General features: G+C 49.2%; 1 protein-coding gene across 3 annotated transcripts in view; it reads right to left on the bottom strand.

Annotated features, from left to right (window-relative positions):
- The window catches only part of Sh3pxd2b (SH3 and PX domains 2B), an 85,000-nt gene that overhangs the window by 7,207 nt on the left and 57,421 nt on the right, over positions 1–20,372 (bottom strand). The window contains exons 7-14 of one of the 3 annotated variants that reach the window (XM_026780326.1): positions 16,868–17,002; positions 12,093–12,197; positions 11,579–11,713; positions 10,691–10,774; positions 8,193–8,310; positions 4,936–5,162; positions 3,288–3,337; positions 2,003–2,128 (exon numbers count right to left, since the gene is read on the bottom strand). In XM_026780326.1, the coding sequence (XP_026636127.1) occupies positions 2,003–2,128; positions 3,288–3,337; positions 4,936–5,162; positions 8,193–8,310; positions 10,691–10,774; positions 11,579–11,713; positions 12,093–12,197; positions 16,868–17,002 (980 nt within the window). The remainder of the gene's footprint in view (positions 1–2,002; positions 2,129–3,287; positions 3,338–4,935; positions 5,163–8,192; positions 8,311–10,690; positions 10,775–11,578; positions 11,714–12,092; positions 12,198–16,867; positions 17,003–20,372) is intronic. The other 2 variants (XM_026780327.1, XM_005350365.2) reach the window with 2 other exon arrangements.

Genomic DNA, 20,372 nt, shown 5'->3' with positions numbered 1-20,372 from the left:
TTGGGAACAGAGTAAAGGACTGCATGTGAGGACAAGACAGGAAGGTGACTATGGGTAGACCAAGCAAAGAAGCAACAGGAGGTACCCATCCTGCTACACTTTCATCTTAGACTTCAGCTCCAGCACCACGAGAAGGAAAATCAGTGTTTAATCTAGTCTGTCTAGTATTTTGGTATACAGCAGGCCTAAGAGAACCAGCACCAGAGATTCCCCAGCAGGTGCCATACACAGCAAACCTGATGCTCATGACCTTTGACCTTCCTGTGATCCAGGGATCAACATCCCATTCTACAAATGCAGAGCAGAACCTCAGGAAGGCTGAGGATTGGGCAGAGGGTTCCAGAGAGGGTGAATATGGGGGTGAGAGTGAAGTTAAGCAGCTGGGCTAGGTGGGGGAAAGCGGAGGGCAGGCAGCTGGGCTCTACGACTGCTAGACCCTGCCTCCTAGGAGGAGCCAAGTCTGGGCCGAGAAACTGTTCTAGGAGTCATAAGGAATGAGGCTTGGCAGGAGGGACAGCAGCAATGGAGTCCAGCTCTGGGAAGCCAACTCTGGGGTTGAGGTCCTGGGTTTCAGCTCAGAGCTACCCCACTCGAATGATGAGAGCCGCAGTAATAGCAGGATTTACTAATGCCCTAGCAAGCAAAAGTGCACCATCTTTGTGAATGCATGCAACCTCACTTGGTAGGTGCTGTACTAGCAAATCAGAGGGAAGGTGGCCAAGAAAAGATGCGCTGCACAGGCGGGAGTCTAGCGGGACTAACAAACAGGTGACTGGCATGCTATTATACCCAGTATGCTGGGAACAGTTAATGTCACTGCTGGGTACACAGCCTTCATCAGCAATTCAACTCCATCGCTAAGGCAGTGAGGGAAGGAAAATGGGACAATAAGGACACTCAAGGGAAAGAAGAGTGACAGAAAATCTGGCCATTTGGTTATTTATTTATTTTCTTTTGAGACAGGATCTCACTATGTAGCCTGTGCTGCCCTGGAACTTTCTATGAAAACAAGCTGGCTCCAGTTCATAGAGGCTGAACTACTTCTGCCTCTTGAGTGCAGGGATTAAAGGCATATATACCCATGCCTGTCTCCTGCTTTGGTTCTTAAACATGTTCTTGTTGGTGACAGAAGCCATGTGTTATGATGAAAGAAACAATGCAAGGTCACAAGAATGAAATGAAAGCAACCAGACAGATCTCAGTTCGAGTCCCCGCTCCACCACTTACTACCTCTACCCTGAGATGAGCATTTATCCACCCCCTGAGCTGCATCTGTAAGACAGGGTGATATCGATCTCTCAGGCCTCCCATCGAGCTTCATTATCAAGTAGGGAGGTGGAGACAGGAGACGTGGCCGGAAATTCACATACAGAGAGCAGCAGCAGAACGACTCTGCCTCAAAAATTGTCCAGTAACCTCCACATGCAATGAGAGCCATGGGCACATGCACAATAAATAGATTCTTTTAAAAAGGAAAAGAGAGGGACTGGAAAGATGGCTCAGCAGTAAGAACACTGGCTATTTTACCAGAGGACCCAGGTTCAGTTCTGGCACCTCCATGGCAGCTTACAGCCATGTGTATGTAACTCCAGCCCCTGGGGATCTGATGCCCTCTTCTGGCCTCCACAGACATGAGATACCTAGACAGGCAGGCAAAACACCCATCCACATAAAAATAAATAAAAATTTAGAAAAGAAACGGAAAAAGAAGCCAGCTACACGGGGGCCATATATTGCATAATTCCACTTTGGGCGGTGCTGGCTGAAGGGACAGACAGGATGTCTGCCAAGGACGTCAGAACCGGAGGGTAGTGATGGTTATGGAACTGAATAAAATAAAGCCCTGATTTTACACTCAAGTTGGCTAACAGTTTGGAATGTTATTACGAAAGTATAATCATACCTTAATAAAGCCATTAACCTCGTCTCCCCTCCCCCACAGCAGGAGGTAAAAAGACAGAAGGCCATGCTAAGAATAAAGAACCGCAGCAGGTGTGCTCACCTCGACCTTCAGGCCGGCCTGGAAGCTGATGCCGTCTGGGATGGTGGTCTGGAACTCTGCAATGGTGTAATACTCTTCTTCCACCTGGGGTGGGATGGGAGGCTTCGGCAGGTTGAGGCCTCGAGGCTGGCAGGATTACACACAGGGCAGACTGAGTCAGGGTGAGATGAAGGGACTGGGGGTACACAACGTCAGGGCTGAAGGGGTGCTGGGAAGCCTAATTAGCATCTTGGGGGCAAACAAAGAGGATATGACTATCACCTCCTTGTTGGGGGTCTTGCTTTCCCTTCAAATTTACAGAAACAGGAGCAATGTGGGACATCCAGGTTCATTATGAGAATCTGGGAAAACACAAGCGTGTCTGGAGGTAAGAGGCAGCGAGGCTGTGGAAGACCACAGGTCTCTGAGTCAGGCCCACGTGGGCTGGAAAGCTGGTGGAGGGCCATGTCAAGCCTCCACTTCATCTCCTGTAGAACAGGAATCCTAACGCTACTGGCCCTTGCCACGATGTAAACCTGCTACCGAGTGAAGCACCTGGCACATTTATGGTACAGGACAGGGACCCAAGAAGTGGCAGACATGTTCAAAAAGGCCCCTTTCCAAACTGCTTGTGATCACTAGTGTTTTACAGTTTGAATATTTGTTTACATCATGAGACATCCTGGAGGCTAGGATCCAAGTTCAAACACAAAATACATTTATGCTTCGTGTATATTTAGCCCACATGTAACATTTGATGACAGATGTTTTTAGTGCACCTGTGTTTTGATTGAGGTCCAACATGTGAGGTCAGGTATGAAATTTTCATTCCAGTCTTTTCATATCATGTTGGTGCTCAAAGTGTCAAGATTTTGAAGCATTTGAGGTTTTTGGATTAAGGATGCTCAATGCACACTGGTTAAAAAGGTACCTACAGGCAGGGCATGGTGGTGCAAGCTTTTGAACGCAGCACTTAGGGGGCAGAGGCAGGCAAAACTTGAGAGTCTGAGGCCAGCCTGGTCTACACAGAGAGTTCCAGGATAACCAGGGCTATATAGTGAGACTCTGCCTATAAATAAATAAGTAAATTAATGAATAAATAAATGGGCTTAGAGAGTTAAAAATGGATCAGAATACCAGAATGTCACCACAGACAAACCTGTGCTTCTAAGCTTGGGTCTGCTTCACATAAGTTGCTTCATGAAAAAGGACTGCCTGGAAAGTACTAGAATATGTGGGGTCTGCTGGGTAACCCAGGCAGGCCCCAGGCCAAGGGAATGGGGTCCTAAGGCAAGTACACACTTACAATGGTCATGTCCCGGCGAGGAGGGGGCCTTTGCCTCATCTTTGGTGATCCTATGGGGAAATAAGATTTCACGCACATGCAGAGTTCCACAGACAGATCCCCAGCTGTGGGAGCCAGGTGGGGTCTCATCCCTCCCCCCATCCCAGGAGCCATGTGTTTGCCTTTCTGTGAGCCTTTGTGAGAACAGCCTGGCTGTGCTCTCCTCAGGCGAGGCTCAGCACCCTCCATCAACATGGCCTCCCCAGGTCTTTTTCTGCATGGGAACAGATGAATGGCACTGGTCCTCCAGCAAAGGGAGACTGTCCATGTAGGGCATAAAACATGGACTCAGAGCTATACAAGGGTGGGCCCAGACTCATCCCAGCACAACACAAAATTACTGTTGGATTCTGAGCCATAGGTCCTTTTCTGTGGACTAGCCTAATGCGAACCTCTCTCTGGCAGCTGGGGTAACGTGAAATACCGACTTCCACATCTACTAGAATATTAGAAAATACAACAGAGTCTTAGCCGAGACAGTTAGCTGCCTATATAAGGCCTCATGTTTCTAGACTTCCTTGCAGCTGGTGTTGCCACGTGACTAAGTCCAGCGGCGTATGGGGGAAGGTGGAACATTTGAGTTGATCCACTCCCCACTGCCTTTCACTGGCTGGACAGTGATGGCCACACTGAATGATGGGGGCAACACGAAACAGACGCAGGAGACCGAGATCCTTGACGGCATGAAGTATCAGCATCTCAGCTGTAGACACAAAACCGCTACAGTGTGCAGAATGGCAATGAGTCTCCAGATCAAATGAGCCACTGGTGTGTGCAGGGGAGAAGACGTTAATTTGGTATCTGAACAGCTTAACAAAGTCATATAACTTGAGATTTGCATTTGGTCCCCTAGTATTAGTGGACTATGCTTTTGACCATGAGAGTCCAGAATCTCAGTGCCCTGCCATGGTCTGTAGCACCCATGAAGCTCTTCGCACTTAAGATGGTGCAGAGAACACGGTACTTAGCCCAGCACCCTCGTCCCTGTGAGGAGCTGGAGTCCTTTGTCCACAGATTCTTGCTTCAGGACTAGCACAGGATGCTGGGCACTGTGCTGAGACCACAGTCCCAAGCACAAGGCAGACACCTGAGTAACCCTGCTCTCGGGTATGTGGGGAAGACTCATAGTCAAGGATACACAGAGAAGCTCTGAAAAGCAAGGGGGGTGGAGCACCGTGGTGGAAGCAGGCCCAACACGGGGTCGACTTTTCTCCCTCTAGTTCACATATGAGGCCATGGAGAAGACTGGAAGGGTATGGACCTTGGGTTCAACCCCCAGCCCCACGGTTACCAGGTAAATGACCTTGGTCTCATCACCTGCTGTTCTGATTTTTAGGTGTAAAACAAAAGCCCCTCAAAGACTGTCGGAGGAGTCGGTGAGCTAACCAGGAGACCCCCGATACACCGGAGGAGCTGGATCACCATGACATAGTGGAACAATCTAGGGAAGGAACAGTAAGTACACTGTTCAGATTCTGTAGTCTGCTGGTCCTTGGGACCCAAGGTCTCCAAGTTCTTACTTTTATCTGCAGGATATAAGGGCAACGTGGGAGGCACTCTAAGCTTAGATAGACCTCAGCTGTCTGGAGCAAGGGTGCGTGTTACTCACTCTGCTTAATATCACCATCTGGCAGCAGGCGACCTTCAAACCGGCCATCCCTCTGGTTGTTGAGCGGCTCCTTCTCCCTGCCCAAAGCGTTCTGCTGCCGAGAAACACCATCCAGGTCGAGGGCCCCCGAGTGGGCAGATGAGCTGGGGCCCAGCTTTGGGGCCAAGGGCTCCCCACTGCTCTTCTTTAGGTAGGAAGCAGGGGCCCAGCCCTCTTTTCCCTGGAACCTAGGAGAAAAGGGAAGGATTCTGGTTAGGGTGGTCTGCAGGGCCTTGGTGGTGGTGAGGGGCATGACTCTATCTATTCCTCAGGTTCAGGATGGTGGGTGTGGTGGTTTGAAAGAAAATAGCCCCCAAAGGAGTAGCACTATTAGGTGTGCCCTTGCTGGAGGTGTGTCACCGTGGAGGTAGGCTTTGAGGTCTCCAATATGCTCAAGCCACACCCAGTGAGACAAACCACTTCCCGCTGCCTGCAGGACAAGATGTAGAACTCTCAGGTACCTCCAGCATCATGTCTTCTTACATACAGTCATGTCTCACCATGATAATAATGGACTGAACCGCGAGCAGTAAGCCAGCCCAATTAAATGTTTTCCTTATAAGAGTTGCCATGGTCACGGCATCTCTTTAGAGCAGTAGAAACCCTAAGACAATGGGACAGTGAACTCTTAACTATTGCAGGCCAGGAACATGCAATTCATTGCGCTCAGATGATACCTACGACTTCACGCCAGCCTTCCAGGCCCTCCCCTCCAGCCGCCTCTCTCAACAACCACTGGGTCCCACATATCCCCTCTACTTACAGTCTCCCCAATGCACCACTGCTTGTCACTTCCCCACACTGCAGCTTTTGGTGAGCCTCTACCTGGCAAGCTCCTCTCTCCTCCCTGGTGGTACCATCCCTCTTCCCAGGCTTTACTAAATGTCATTAAGTCTTCTTCTGATCCCCAAAATGAGGCCCAATCTCCACAATGGCCCGCTGGCTTCTGTACACTCTGTAATCTCAGCATCTGCAAAATGCACTTGGCTGTGGCTTTCCTGTCTCCTGGTTAGAATATGAGCCCTTGGGTATGAGCAACTGGGTATCGGTGAACTCAATAAAAAAAAAAAAATGAAAGGCCAAGGGGACAAGCTGCCAATGTCAAATCACATCATGGGCAGGCATCAGAGCCGTCCCCTACGGTACCACTGTGATGGTGACAACAGTCACGACAGTGACAGCCAGTGCTCTTGGCACCTACTCAGTCCTGCCCGAAGCACTTCACAGCTATTAGTGTGTTTGAACCCAGCCAACCTCGGCAGGAGGGATACAGGCCCAGCCTCTCCCCTGCCCTCACTTCCCAGCGAAGGTTTTTAAGCATCAACGTGATCCCACCAAAGGAAAATTCCACACTTGACTTCATGTGACGGATTGTAGTCAAAATGCAGCTGTATTCATTTCGCATGAACTCATCTTCCAGCTGTGCTTATAGAGTGTATACACAACACAGTGAATCTGGGGTTTACCCTGGCCCTCCTCATTCCCAAGACATCACATTACACATATGCCACATTCCCCAAAGATGAAGACATTCCAGATCCCGAAGACTTCTGTTCCCATGCATTTCAGAGAAGGGGTTTTCAGCCAGAATTGGAATCTGGTTTGTAAGGACAAGAAGCCTGAGACCCATTGGTGTTAAACACCTCTCTCAAGCTTACCAGCAAGTCTGTGGCAGGCGTAGACTCGGACATCTTAGCTTGTTCTGTGTGACCTTTTACCTGCAGCCCCAGCCCCTGGTTCCAAGTCTCACATGGACAGGGTAGGGCTCTGTGTTAGTTGACACAAACATACTTAGAATGGTGGAGCTCCATGTTGGCTGCCCCTGAACTGAGGAATGACAGGGACTCTGACACACCAGCTCACTGTCCTTAAAAACACTATCAGTGAGAACAACGATTGCTTAATCCTCACATGGCAGAACTTAGGCTTCATAAAAACCAGTCCGGTCTGTTTGGACCAGAGATGTACTGGAGCAACCCCACACTGGCTCACCATAGCCCACAGCACGGATTTCTTCTGAATGCCACACTTAGTAGCATCATACTGGTGGCTTGAAAGTGGCCATGGGACACTAGGCATTTACACTGTGGAAATCAGCCAACCCCACTGAGAGCTACTAGCACCTTCCCAAACAGGTGCTCACACCTTTGGGGAAAGAGGAATAGACCCAGCAGACTAGACGTGACATATGGCAAAGCCGAATCTCATTAAGAATCAATTAAAGAAGGTGGCGGTGGTGGTGCACACCGTTAATCCCAGCACTTGGGAGGCAGAGGCAGGTGGATGTCTGTGAGTTTGAGGTGAGTCTGGTCTATAAGTTCCAGGACAACCAGAGTTATGAGTCCCATCTCAAAACAACAACAACAACAACAACCAAAACAAAACAAAAGACCCCACAAACCCCCAAACAAACAAAAACCCAGCAAAACAAAACTACTTTAAAAACAAAATGGCCTGGGTTTCAGTGAAAACCAGATCATTTGTAACTGGAGGCAAATTTGCAAGGAGAGAGAAATCTGTACAATTAAGCATCTGTCCAACTTAAAAAGCCCAATAAGACGGAGTAAGTCTTGCTTTACACAGAAAAAGCTAGTTGAAAATGCAACAGAATCCACATCCTCAGGCCATCGTTTGGGGCACAGGCAGCAGACATGGCAGAGTGAGCAGGCTCTGGGGACACTTCCCAGCTTTGGATGACCCTGCACCTCACCCTGACATCTGCCCCCTGAACTCAGAGCTGTGAGTTCCAGGGTATGTTACTCTCCAACATGGTAGGTACTGTGACAATCACACGTCATTTAATGACTGGGCAGCTTCCGAGAACCGCTTTATTAGGTGACTTCCACCCTGTGCAAACACCACAGTGTGCTTATACAAACTTAGACAGAGCAGCCTACTACACACCCAGGCTATGTTGTTCTATATATAATAATAGTTAATTAATATATTATATATTAATAGTTAATTAATATATTAATATAATAATAATAATAATAGTGTTCTACTCTCTAAGGCTTGGGGAGCGCAGAGGGTTTGCCTGTTAGGACTTTACAGGAAAGATATGGGCGGGGAGGGAGACCAAATCGCATTAAGATACATCATTTCATGGCAGAGGCAGAAATGTCACCTGCCTGCAGTCTCCCACAGACCTCTGTGAAGCTGGAGCCCATGAGAGGCCCAGAAACCACCAGACCACAGGGGGAGGCACGGGCGGGTACCTGATCTTCCACCAGCCCTCCAGGTTCTTCTGGATGACCTCCACCACAGCCCCTCGCTCTAGGTTCATTTCGTCCTGGTCACGAGCTGTGTACGGGTAGATGACTGTGTACTTCTCCTCTGTAACGACATAGAGGGTGAGAAAGAGACCCGAGGAGTCCAGGATGCTGCCTGGGAACTGCAATCACACAGAGGGAAATTCTCTGCGAGATTTCTGGCTCCCCAGGTTCCCTCTGAGATCGAGAGGCCCCAGTACCTCTGATGGCCTCCCATTGCACAACCAATGCCCCCCAACCCCCCCCACTTTCCCTCCAATCTGTGTCTCAAGGTCATGGCCCATGACTCCATGCAACATTCTGACAGACAGCATCTTCAACTCCTTTGCTCAGGTTAACTCCCCCATTCCAGGAATTACCTTCTTTGTCTCCAGCACTAGAAAGTTCCTGGAAAAGCTGGTAATTGTTTTATGAAAGAGCCTCTGTTTAGGGAAGGAGCAGGTTCTGAACATCCCCCCCCCCCTCCCCGTGGGGGGAAGGCGGTGTTCCTTGCCCCCTGGGGTCCTCCTAGCTCTTGATTTGTGGAGACTAGGAGATCAGAGATAAGGTGCAACTGCCACCAAGGAGGGGACAGAGAGCACTTCTCATACCTAGATGGCTAGACTACACTTTTTATCGGCTATGCTGCAGCCCTTTCCAACTATGCTTATTACCTGGATGGCTGGGTTGCTTTACACCCCGCTTTCCCCACAAGCCACAACACACACTCCTCCCTGAGAGCCATCTCCCACTGTGTTACCACAGCAGCCCCAAGATCCTGCTCGTTGGCAGACCCTGGGCAGGATGTCAGGAGAATAAGGGAACAGTTTCTATTTCCAGTGTCCGCTCTGGCTGCTGACACAGAGAAATATGGAGACATGTCCCAGGGGAGCCCAGCAAGGAGGAGAGAGGACCGTTCTTATATTACATTTAGTCCACAGGTGAGTGACCCAGCCAGCCACAGCCTAGTGCTCACGCTTCTTAGGAAAACACTTGAGGCAACCATTGGCAGCCAGCTGACGCAGAGGAGGTGGGAGGCACCCAGGCATTTAGTTTTTTATTGGAATGGCCTGCTGACCGACTCTGAGGGGCTGCGCTGACTTGTGGCACACATCTTGTGTTCAGCATGGTCAGCTAATTCCCCTTGTGCTGAATCAGCAGGTCTCAGGCTAGGGTAGGAGAGAGGAAGGAAGGATTCCGCTGGCCAAGCACAGTAGTTTTGTGTAGTTCAGGTGGCAAGGGGCACTGCCTGGGTCCTCATCTGAGTGCATCCAAACCCAGGAACCCTGGATCCCCAGGCTCCAGCCGGGAGGGTACTCAAGCCCTGGGATGCGAGAGTGCTGAGTGACTCCAGGCTGAGCTCAGGAGCTGCACAAGCAATGCCTGCCCTTCTGCTATAGCCCATTCCTGTGCTTTAGGGGTGGCTGAGCCTCTGCCTCCTGGACAGAGATGTGCATGTGACCCTGTACTACAAGGCCGGGCTACTGTGATTGGTTCTGGGATGGCACACAATGGGAGGGCTAGGGGAAACCAGCCCTAGTGCTTACATTGAAGGAGAAGCTGATTTTTTTGGTGGCTGTCCCCAATAGGTGTCTGGGGTCAGTGTCACAAGGAATAGAGCTGTGCCAACGAAACAGAATAGGGCAGAGGTGGCCAAGGTACATCCAGTCGTGCTTGAAGCTAATTCTAGCCTGGCTTTTTAGTGACCCCTCCCTTAAAAGACAGCGTCTCATGCAGCTCAAGTTGTCCTCAAACTCATGGTCGTTTAGTCTCAGTCTTCAAGTGGTACAAGTATGAACCACTCACTACCAACCTGGCTTATCATACTTTTCTTTTTGCTTAATCTGGTTGATGTGGCTTTCTCCTGTGACTCAAGTCTGATCAAGGAAATGGGGCTGTCCAGACATTATCATAGAAAACCCAGGCAATCAAATACCCCAGGTCTATTGTAGTGATATTTCACTTGTATTTTAATAAATAAAGCTTTAATAAATAAACCTGAAGATCAGAGAGTAAAACAGCCACACTAATCAGCCTTACAAACCAGACAGCGGTGACACACACCTTTAATCCCGGTAGCCACACTAGTTTGCCATAGAAACCAGGTGGTAGTGGTGCATGCTCTTAATCCCAGCACTAGAGAGAAATAAAAGACTGGAGGAGACAGCTCTCACACACAGTCTCATTCTGAGATTCCTGGAGGCAGGACCGCCATTTCGGACAGAGGTAGAGGTAAGAGCCAGTAGCTGGCTGCTTTGCTTTCCTGATTTTCAGGTTGAACCCCAGTTTCTGTGAGTTGCTGCGGTCCACTCCTCCCCATCCTCCATGCTTGCACACACAAGATGACAAGACCATGTTTTTCACATGCAGCAGACACGGGTAATCCCAGAGCAGGGAGCTCATGCAGACAGATGCAAGGACCTGGCTCCAAGCACCAAATGCAGGAAATCTCCAAGGGTAGGCACCTTGACGCCAGCTGATGGCATACAAGTCCCCCAGAGTCCGGCGGCGACCCACAGACCGGGGCAGAGAGCAGTACCTCCAGGAGACTGGCCAGGCAGCATGTTGGATGGAGGGCAGAAGGCAGAGGTAAGAGAAGCTCACTCCCAGGGGCTGCAGGATTGGGAGCACCTAGCAATGTTCCCTAGGAGGGGTCTACCTGAGTCTATTCCCAGCTCCAGGCGTCCTAGAGAGGAGGCGCCTGGGGAATGAGCTTCAGCTTGAGTGAAGAGGTATCCGGTAGACATCCTGTTCCTAGAATGAGTATCCTGAGAAACTGTCACTGTACAGGGAAAGAAAATGCCTATACCTACAGAAAGATGTGCTCCTAACTGTCCTCTAGCCGTGTGGCCCTGGGCAAAAATCGGCTTTTCTGAGCGTGGCTCCACATATGTGAAATGGAGCTAACAGTCACTTCCTTCTCAGACATGCCATCCCAGACTGCGGAAGGAGACAGGCTGCCACCAGCACACCCACTCCCCTTTAATCTGAGCTTATCTGTGGTAGCCTGTGGTAGCCTGGCCTCGAGCTCCCAGAGGGCCATTAAAACAGAGCAAACAAACTCCACAGAGTGTCACTGTGGCACAACTAAGTGCAAAGCAAGATGCAATTTTGGGGTGTGTAAATTTTGTGTTTCTAGACCTTTATCCTCTTTCCCCCTTTTCTGACACACTTGGTTAGTCTCTGTGCTTCTTCAGAGCCATTACTGAAACCCAACAACACTCACCTCCCCCCCCCCCCCGGCAGGATGGGGACACAGGTCACAATGTTCCCATGTTCAGCAGAGAAGGTTGGGGCTTAGAGAGGTGTCTCTGTCCCAAGATTGCTCTGCATGTGGCAGAGGTAAGACTCACACTCAGGTCTGTCTGACTCCCAGACACTCGTGTGCTCCCGGAGACACTGAGGGCCTCTGCTTTGGGAAGTTCTTGGGGAGAAGCAGCATCGGGCCTTGGCTTTGCTGGAGTGACAGGCATCACCACACAGAACATCTACCATGAGATGTCCCCAGGAAGAGGGAGCGTGTGGGAGACAGAAGGGGACACTTAAACCAACAGAAAAATCAGGTGTGTTTAAACAGATGGGGCCGAAAGACTTGCAAATGGGCGCGGACAGCTTGGTATTGTGGCCACCACAGCAATGTCAGGGATGAGCAGTGGGTGTCAGCAGCAGTCAGGCTGGGGGTCCCACAAAGGGGTGAGGGCTTAGCTTTGACAAGGCTCACCTAGGGTAGCTCCACAAAGTCATAAGGGAGCACAGGCTTACTCTATAGTTCTAATCCTAATCTGTTTACAGGCGCTGGACCCTGAGCTAGTGAGCTATCAATCCTAGAGCAGAGGCTGCCAAGGGTGAACGGAAGCTCCTTCCTACCTTCCTCAGGCTGGAGGGAAAACTCATCTTGCACACCGTCCTGGCCCTCGAGGCAGGTCGCAGGGACCCAGCCCTGTTCTTCGGCAGTGCTGACAAACCACCATCCTGCAAGCAGAATGCAAGGCGCCGTCAGTGGGGCAAGAGTGAGCGGGTAATGATCCAGCTGACCTTTGACACATGCGGGTGCCACATCCACAGCTGTCTCGCCTGTGTGACAAAATGCCTCTCAGGTGGTGGTCATCTCAAAATGAGGGGCTCGTGCTTCTTGGAGCTTGGCCCCGGCGGTTCCCTGGCAGTCTGCTCAGAGTTGAGGTGCCTGATTAGCCTCAATGACCTCGTTCACTTTGTTCCTGGCGATGGTTTTTTGCATTGGCTCTGCTATCCTTTTCTTCTGTTCTACTTTTCTCTTGACAAAAACTTAATCTGTTCAAGGAACCAGGAAACATTCCTAATGGCTCCTTGAATATGGAGGAACTGATGCGTCAGTTCCCTCCCTTGATTCAGGCCATTAATGTTATGATTAAGACTCTGGCTCGCTCTCTGGGGGAATTTACAGATACCCTAGAACAGAAAGAGCTCATGATAGGAGATTTGGTAGAAGATGGGTAAATTATGAAGGAAAATATATGAAATGGCATAAATTACCATTTATGGAGAGGCTAGCCAGAATGAGAAACCCCTGGTACATTTTAGATAGGAAAGAAAGGCAAGATATTCTTCATAACATGAAGTCAGACATTCAATATTGAAACAAACCCTGGGGGTGAAATCCTGAAGAATGGTGTTTGGGTAACCTTGGTTACCTTGAGGGCAGATATGATTTAGGGCCATGAGAAAGCACAGTTAGTTAGTGGTGTGAGATGAATTTCTAAGAAAAGCTCTGCCCACCTGGCCCTGACCACAAGACTTGTTAAGAATAATCAATTATCTGTAATCATTTTTCTATGGAAACTTTTTTGTCTGCCAACTTCCTTCTGTAATCTCTTAAAAGTAATGTTTGAATTTTAGTAAAGTTGCAGCAGATTCAAATCTCATTAGAGTTGTGTCTGTCTGTCATTCGCCGAATCCTGGGTTCTCCTAAGCCTTCACCCCCGTTCTCCCTCGGTCTTCGATCTCCAAGAGAGTCAGTCCACGGCACGCGGGACTGTGCTAGAGGTGCCCTGAGGGCAGCAGATCCTCACAGACAGCGGTCCCTCATATAAAGGCTATAGGACACACCTAGGACCCTCCCACACCCCTGCAGACGTTAATTCATTCGCAGGGGACTTCTGACAATAGGATGTCAAAGCTGTGAACAGTTAGGCTGCACATCTAGGGGTCATGGCAGGGAAAAGCTCTGGACATTGCGGCGCAATCACATTTCCCCCCTTATATTCTATCCGTGGTTGGCTGAATCCAAAGATGCAGAATCCATAGGCATGGAAGCTCTGTTTTGCCATTCAAAAGTTAATGTCAGGCTAAAAAAATAACTAGTTTGTTGGGTAGACTACAACTCCCAATAGTAGCTACTAATTGCTAAAAAACAAGCTAACAAAAAACATGTTCCTGAGCCTGGGAGCCTAGAAACCATCTGCCATTAGCAGGGTGTGCAACGGACTGCTCACCGCACTTGTATGATTTTGTATGACCTCCACGTGCTCATCCTCACTGCACGTGAAGAAACCGAGACACAAAGAGGATAACACATGTGGCCGTGATTATCAAGCTTGTGGCAGAGCTGGGGTCTGTGCTGCATCCTAAGGGCACAGGCCTCAAAAGGCACCAGTGCATGTCAAGAGGAACCAGGCTGCAGGCATGACTGCTCGACAGGCTTTATACTCGCACCGCGTGCTCTCTGAGGAAGGGCTGCTGCGGGCCCCATGGCTTCCACCCAAAGATGCATGTTCTAATCCCTCTATGTCTGGTTTTTACATTTGTGTTTACCAATCATGAAATAAAAAAAAAAAAAACCTTAAAAAAAAAAAACCCATGGGCTGGAGAGATGGCTCAGTGGTTAAGAGCATTGCCTGCTTTTCCAAAGGTCCTGAGTTCAATTCCTGGCAACCACATGGTGGCTCACAACCATCTATAATGAGGTCTGGTGCCCTCTTCTGGCCTGCAGACATACACACAGACAGAATATTGTATATATAATAAATAAACAAGTATTAAATAAATAACAACAACAAAAAAGATTTCTTTAAAAAAAACCCAAACCTCCATGTGTCCTGAATACAGACTCTTAATATTACTCCTTAAACCAGCGGCTCTCAATCTTCCTAATTCTGTGACTCTTTAATACAGTTCCTCATGCTGTAGTGACCCTCGACCATAAAATTATCTTGTTGCTACTTTATAACTGTAATTTTGCTACTGTTATGAATCGTAATGTGAATATCTGATATGCAACCCTGAAGGGGTTGCGACTCACAGTTTGAGAACCTCTGCTTTAAACAAACAGTAAAGTAACTTTTCATGTGGTACCCACATTACAGGAAGCATAATGCCACCTAGAGAGGATAGTCAAAAGCAAACACTCTTGCCTCTTTATATAAGGGACTGGCACATTATTGTTTCAATATAACTTCCTGTCTCACATCCTTCCTAGCAACCCATCCTGGTGGCCCAGGGAATGGCCACTCCTTTCTTCGTGTCCCCTGGTATAAATACAACCTGTACACATCTCTCTTGGGAACTAGAAAACGATAGTGTTAGGAACATAGAAAACCATAGAGTTAGGAACAGTGGAACTCCAGCTCTACAGCCTGCAGAGACCTGGGGGCAAATGACGAGTCATTTGGAATCCGGTTCACTCAGCTATGGCACAGGGATTATTGTGAGATTATGTGTGTTCTTCAGTTTCCATCCACGGGTCACTATGTCCACAGCTTTTGTGACTTGCGTGGCTAGAACACTACTGGGGCCCCTTAGGCCTCAGAAGACTGGGATGCAGTCTTCTCTCTGAACTTCTCTTACCTGCTTCCTTTTCCTGACTAACGCAGGCATGGGAGCGAGGATTTCCCTCCCCCAGGGGAAGTCATAGAAGCTAAAAATAAGCTCTAATCTCTTTCACCTTGGAGCTGCTGGCTATAAAGAAATTAAATTATCTGACCTACTTTGATAATAGGTTATAAAATCCTGTTTTAGAAGCATTCCTACCCCATACTCTGGAATACAACACAGAGGCCAAGCAGCGTCTGGCTGAGCTGCCTGCCTGGCTTCCCCAAGTTCCAATTAGCATTTGATCTGACCCCTTTTATTCAATCACAGGTCAACACAGCTGCCAACTGTGCCTCCACAGTGAAATCTCTGAGAACCCCGGGGGTTTGGAGAGCTTGCTGAGCACAGGCATCCTGGAGGGCAGCACCCATCGAGGGCAGGGAAGTGCAGTGTCTCTTCCACCGCTTGCCTGTGCAGCCCTGCACCTATATCCTTTCGAGCATCCTTGGCACTGACCCTGCAAGCAGGTTTCTCTTGTCTCATAAGCCACTTAAGAGACAGAGAGACAACGGCTGTGTGAACCATGCTTGATAGCCAGTTGTAAGAAGTGCAGGCAGAGCTGGGTTTGTACCTGGCTAAGAAAATGCTACCACTGGGTGGGCAGTGTCAAGACAGAATTGGACTAAAGGACTTCAGGTGCTCACTGAAGAATTGAGTGCTGCTTGTTGCAGGAGAAATCCTTATATCTTCCACAGTCACAGACATGACCTTGGGAGAAGCAGAGCATGGGACACGGAGATGATGTTGGAGCAGAACTTCCTTCCAGTCATCAAAGCTTCTAGATTGCGTAATTATGGAGGTTTGGCCAGCTAACACCAGCCTCATGACTAATGGTGACATGACCCGGAGGATGTCGGAAACATCATCTTCCTGTATTCTTGGAAACAGGGACCATTCCTAGATTGCAAAGTCGGGTCTGATTGACTAACACTGGTCTCACGATTAACATGAGTAATGGTAACTTGAAGGATGCTGGAAACATCATCCTTCCATGGTTACGTGGACATAACTGGCCTTCAGGCTACCACAGAGCATGGTCCCTAGCGACATAGTGAGCCACTGGGAACCCAGTTGGGGAAAGGGGCTGCTCCTTCCCTGCTTTTTCTGCATGGTGTGATGGCTGCTTTGGAGCTAAGGGAGGAGGAAGAGGGAAGGAAACGCATTTCTGGAGCACATGCCGTGTGCCGAGTTCAGGCTGAGGCGCTCTCTCTACACTAGAGCGCTTACTCTTTCGACAGCTCTTTGATAGTTTTCTGTGAATGACAAAACTAGTGGCCAAAGGCATGAAGTGGCCTGGATTGATGGGCAATGTAGAGTTCAGGCCCCCATCTCAATCATCCCACCAAAGGATGTGACCAGTGGTCCTGGGATGAGGTTGGTGAGGGGACAGGCAGATGCCCATCCTCTCTGAACAGTTTCTTCTTCTTCTTCTTCTTCTTTTTTTTTTTTTTTTGAGACACAGTCTCTCCATGTAAAATTCCACAAGTGCTGAAATTACAGCCATCTCTCTCAGATCTTCAGACTTCTAGAGGGCTCCCAAGGGAAATCAACAAGAAAATTCTCAATGGAGCGACTGACTCTGCTGACAAGTACTTGAAAACCAGAGGGATGTTTACGGTAGTGTCAGAACAGTGGTGACATCGGACCCAACAGGCTGCCGAGGCAGTGGCTGTGTGCCCTTTGTGGCTCTGGGGAGCCAGGCCAGGTTGATCTGCTTATCTGGAGTTTCCACATGCTCCTGGTTTGTGGGGCTTGGTGATGATACAGGGTATGGGGAAGGTGGTCCAGGTCCTTACCTGATTCATTCTTCTCTATGATGTCCACGACTTGGCCCACACTGAGGCTGATCTCTGAGCTCTCCTGCTTCTGATAGTTTGCCACCACCACATACTGCTCCAGGACCATGGGGTCCACCGAGGTCAGGTCACTCCCTGTGGACAGCAAATGCCATCGGACATCCCATTAGCGCCTGTCCATGCATGGTGGAGCAGGAACCAGGGGAAAGGCTGGGTCAGGGGACTTCCTAAGTAGAGGATTTTTTTTTTATAAATATTTATTTATTTATTTATTTATTATGTATACAATATTCTGTCTGTGTGTATATCTGTAGGTTAGAAGAGGGCACCAGACCTCATTACAGATGGTTGTGAGCCACCATGTGGTTGCTGGGAATTGAACTCAGGACCTTTGGAAGAGCAGGCAATGCTCTTAAACCACTGAGCCATTTCTCCAGCCCCCTAAGTAGAGGATTTGTCTCATGTCCCAGCTCCCATCCTTTCATTCTCTCGTTCATTTGCTCACTCAGCCACCAACATCTGCCGAGAGCACTGGGGTTCCCAGGGTTCCAAGCAAGTGAGATGTGGCACATGCCCAGAAGCTGGCTGCTTGGGGGAACTCAAGAGGATGGTTTAAACGTTGAGGCCACCATCCACCCAACCTCATCCTAAATCCCTCACCTATAATAAACTCATCAGTCTCCAGAGACACAGCACATATTCTGTTGGGGTCCACAGGCACAAAAATGGATGAAATGGAAGACTGCCAGTCTCAAGTAATGGGGGGATAGACATATGGAAAGTATACATTTACATAAACATACATGCACACATACATACATACGATCAAATCGTATAAGTATCACTTTGGAGATATCCAGCACGGCAGGACAGAGAATGAACAGGAAAGGCAAAGTTGTACCAGATTAGTGGTCAGTCAGACTTCCCAAGGAGTGACAGAAAGGAGACTCACGAGGGAAGGTATCCTGGGAGCTGGGGAGAGGCAGGGCAGGGAGAGTCTTCCATGATGGGGGAAGGCCTGGGAACCTTCAGGAACAAGTTGAGGCTGGGAGGCAGAGTTCTGCCAGAAGGGCGTGGCACTGAGAGAAGTGCCTCAGGAAAACACTGGTCGGAGGCCAAGGGCTTGATAAGTTTGGATTTTTAAATCCTGAGGAGTTGATTAAGAATTATATGAAGGGGGAGCTGGAGAGATGGCTCAGTGGTTAAGAGCACTGACTGCTCTTGCAGAGGTCCTGAGTTCAATCCCTAGCAACCACATGGTGGCTCACAACCATCTATAGTGGGATCTGATACCTTCTGGCATAAAGGCATACATGCAGATAGAGCACTTGTATATATATAAAATAAGTAGATAACTCTAAAAAGAAAGAGTTCTATGAGGCGAATAGCAAGATTTCGAGCTGGACAAGTGACTGACTGCCGTGTAGAGAGAGGCAGAGGCAGAGGCTGGGGAAAAGCACTCCAAGCTGAGGGTGCAAAGCTGTTAGGCAAGAGGCAGTGGTGGCATTGGAGCTGGGCAGTGAGACTTGATAAGTGCAGATTTTCCCAGAAGGAAAAAGCGTGGGAAGCGCTGTCAGGCAGATGGCTTCCCTGGTGAGCAGTGTGTGTGTGTCACACCCTGGAGTTGTGCACTTCTGCTACCCACCAAGACAGATGGGTATGCACACAAAAATACAACACAGAAGACTTAAAAGGAACATCTCAGTTCAGAGACGTCAGAGAGAAGGGGCCGGCACGGCATGTGGGGGCAGGCCTGCTTCTTGGCTCTGTAAGCAGGTTCTGGCCACCGACCCTTTCCTGTTGTGGGACGGAAAGAAGGCACCTGAGCAGGGACCACCCTAGCCACCTGCACCTGAGTGGAGGGACCATGAGGGGACGGGAGAGAAGGGATACAGGATGGAGTTGCCAAAGAAGGCTGGATGGGAGGAAGCCTGGGAAAGAATGCCTCTCATGGGCTCTGGGCCATCGCAAACCTTTCCAGCTTCATTGTGCCTGAGGTGGGCACTGCCTGTTACAGGTAAGAAAAGAGGCTGAGGACAGTAGTGAATTGTCCTGTACCACACAGCCAGGTGTGGAACTAGATGAAGGACGACAGGGAAGGAGGCAGTGACTGAGGTCTTCTGCCTTTCTTTCCTTGGCAGTTCCTGAGTCCACCCGAAGGTCCAGCCAAGCGGTGTCCTTTCTTTCCTTGGCAATTCCTGAGTCCACCCGAGGGTCCAGCCAAGCTGAGTCCTTTCTTTGCATTTCTCAAGTTATTGTCACCAATCCTAGCTCTCCATCATCTACTATCTCCTCACAGGTGAACAGTTCACCAAAGCCAGACAGCCATATAGGCTGGCGTCTGAGACAAGGCTGGCCTGGTCCTACAGGACCATGACCTGGTAGAGAAGCTCCTGTCGGGCTAACCTGATGTGTTCTGCTTCTCCAGGACCCTGTGCAAGGAGTCAGTGAGCTGAGATGCTGGCTCTCTGGGGTCCTGACCACTGCAAATGAAGGTTCTTTTCTTTTAAGGTGGACAGAGCAAACCAGAGTCTGCACTGAGGACCAGAAAGTCCTTTCTAATGGGAACCTCCGAGTGTTAGACTCCTAACTGGCTCCCTGCTGCCAACCTCAGTCCACCATGCTGTTCATGAGGTCATGTTCTTCAGGTCATCTGGGTCGACCATCCTCCACAAGCAAGGCTCTCACCTCACCTAAGAAAAGCCCAATGTCTGCAAAGCCCTGCCTGACCTGCCCCTGGTAGCTAAGCAGAACACATTCCCCTACCCCACCTCCGAGGGCAGAAGGTTATTTACCTCCCGCTCTCATAACTGTATAGGAACAAGATGGCTGACTTCTGGCTGGCTACACTGAACAGTTGGTAAGGGATGAGATTTAGAGTCAGTGGGTATAAATTTAGGAGCATAAGCACCTGCTTGGTGCCCTTATGGAGAGAGGCTTGCCCTGTTTCACCTGTTCATTTCTCCTGGCCTAAACGGCCTGTTGTAGATTTTCCTGTTCTGGCTTAGATGCTCATGTTCTAGCAGGAATCCAGAGACTCATTTCCAATTTACGGGTTTCTAAAATTGCTTTACTTATTTATTTTATATTATGTGCATGAGTATTTTGTCTACATGGGTGTATGTGTACCAAGTATCTGCCTGATGCCTGCAGAACACTGGATTCCTGGAACTGCAGCTCCAGACAGCTGTGAGCCCAGACCATGTGGGGGCTGGAAATGCAATCTGGGTCCTCTACAAGAGCAGCAAGTGCTCTTAACTGCTGAGTCATCTCTCTAGCCTGATCTACTCTGAAGGATTCTGAAAGTGTTCATAGATGAGGAGGAGAGAGAAGAATAAGATATTATTGTTAGTGACAGACTGCATGTAAATTATCTATATATTTACTTGGCCCTTTAGAAAACAGTTTATCGCCGGGCGGTGGTGGTGCACGCCTTTAATCCCAGCACTCGGGAGGCAGAGGCAGGCGGATCTCTGGGAGTTCGAGGCCAGCCTGGTCTACAAGA

This window comes from Microtus ochrogaster, chromosome 7, assembly GCF_000317375.1.
Source record: "Microtus ochrogaster isolate Prairie Vole_2 chromosome 7, MicOch1.0, whole genome shotgun sequence".
NCBI lineage: Eukaryota > Metazoa > Chordata > Mammalia > Rodentia > Cricetidae > Microtus > Microtus ochrogaster.
The sequence above is the reverse complement of the archived record's forward strand: the minus strand, read 5'-3'. Positions and strand labels throughout refer to the sequence as shown.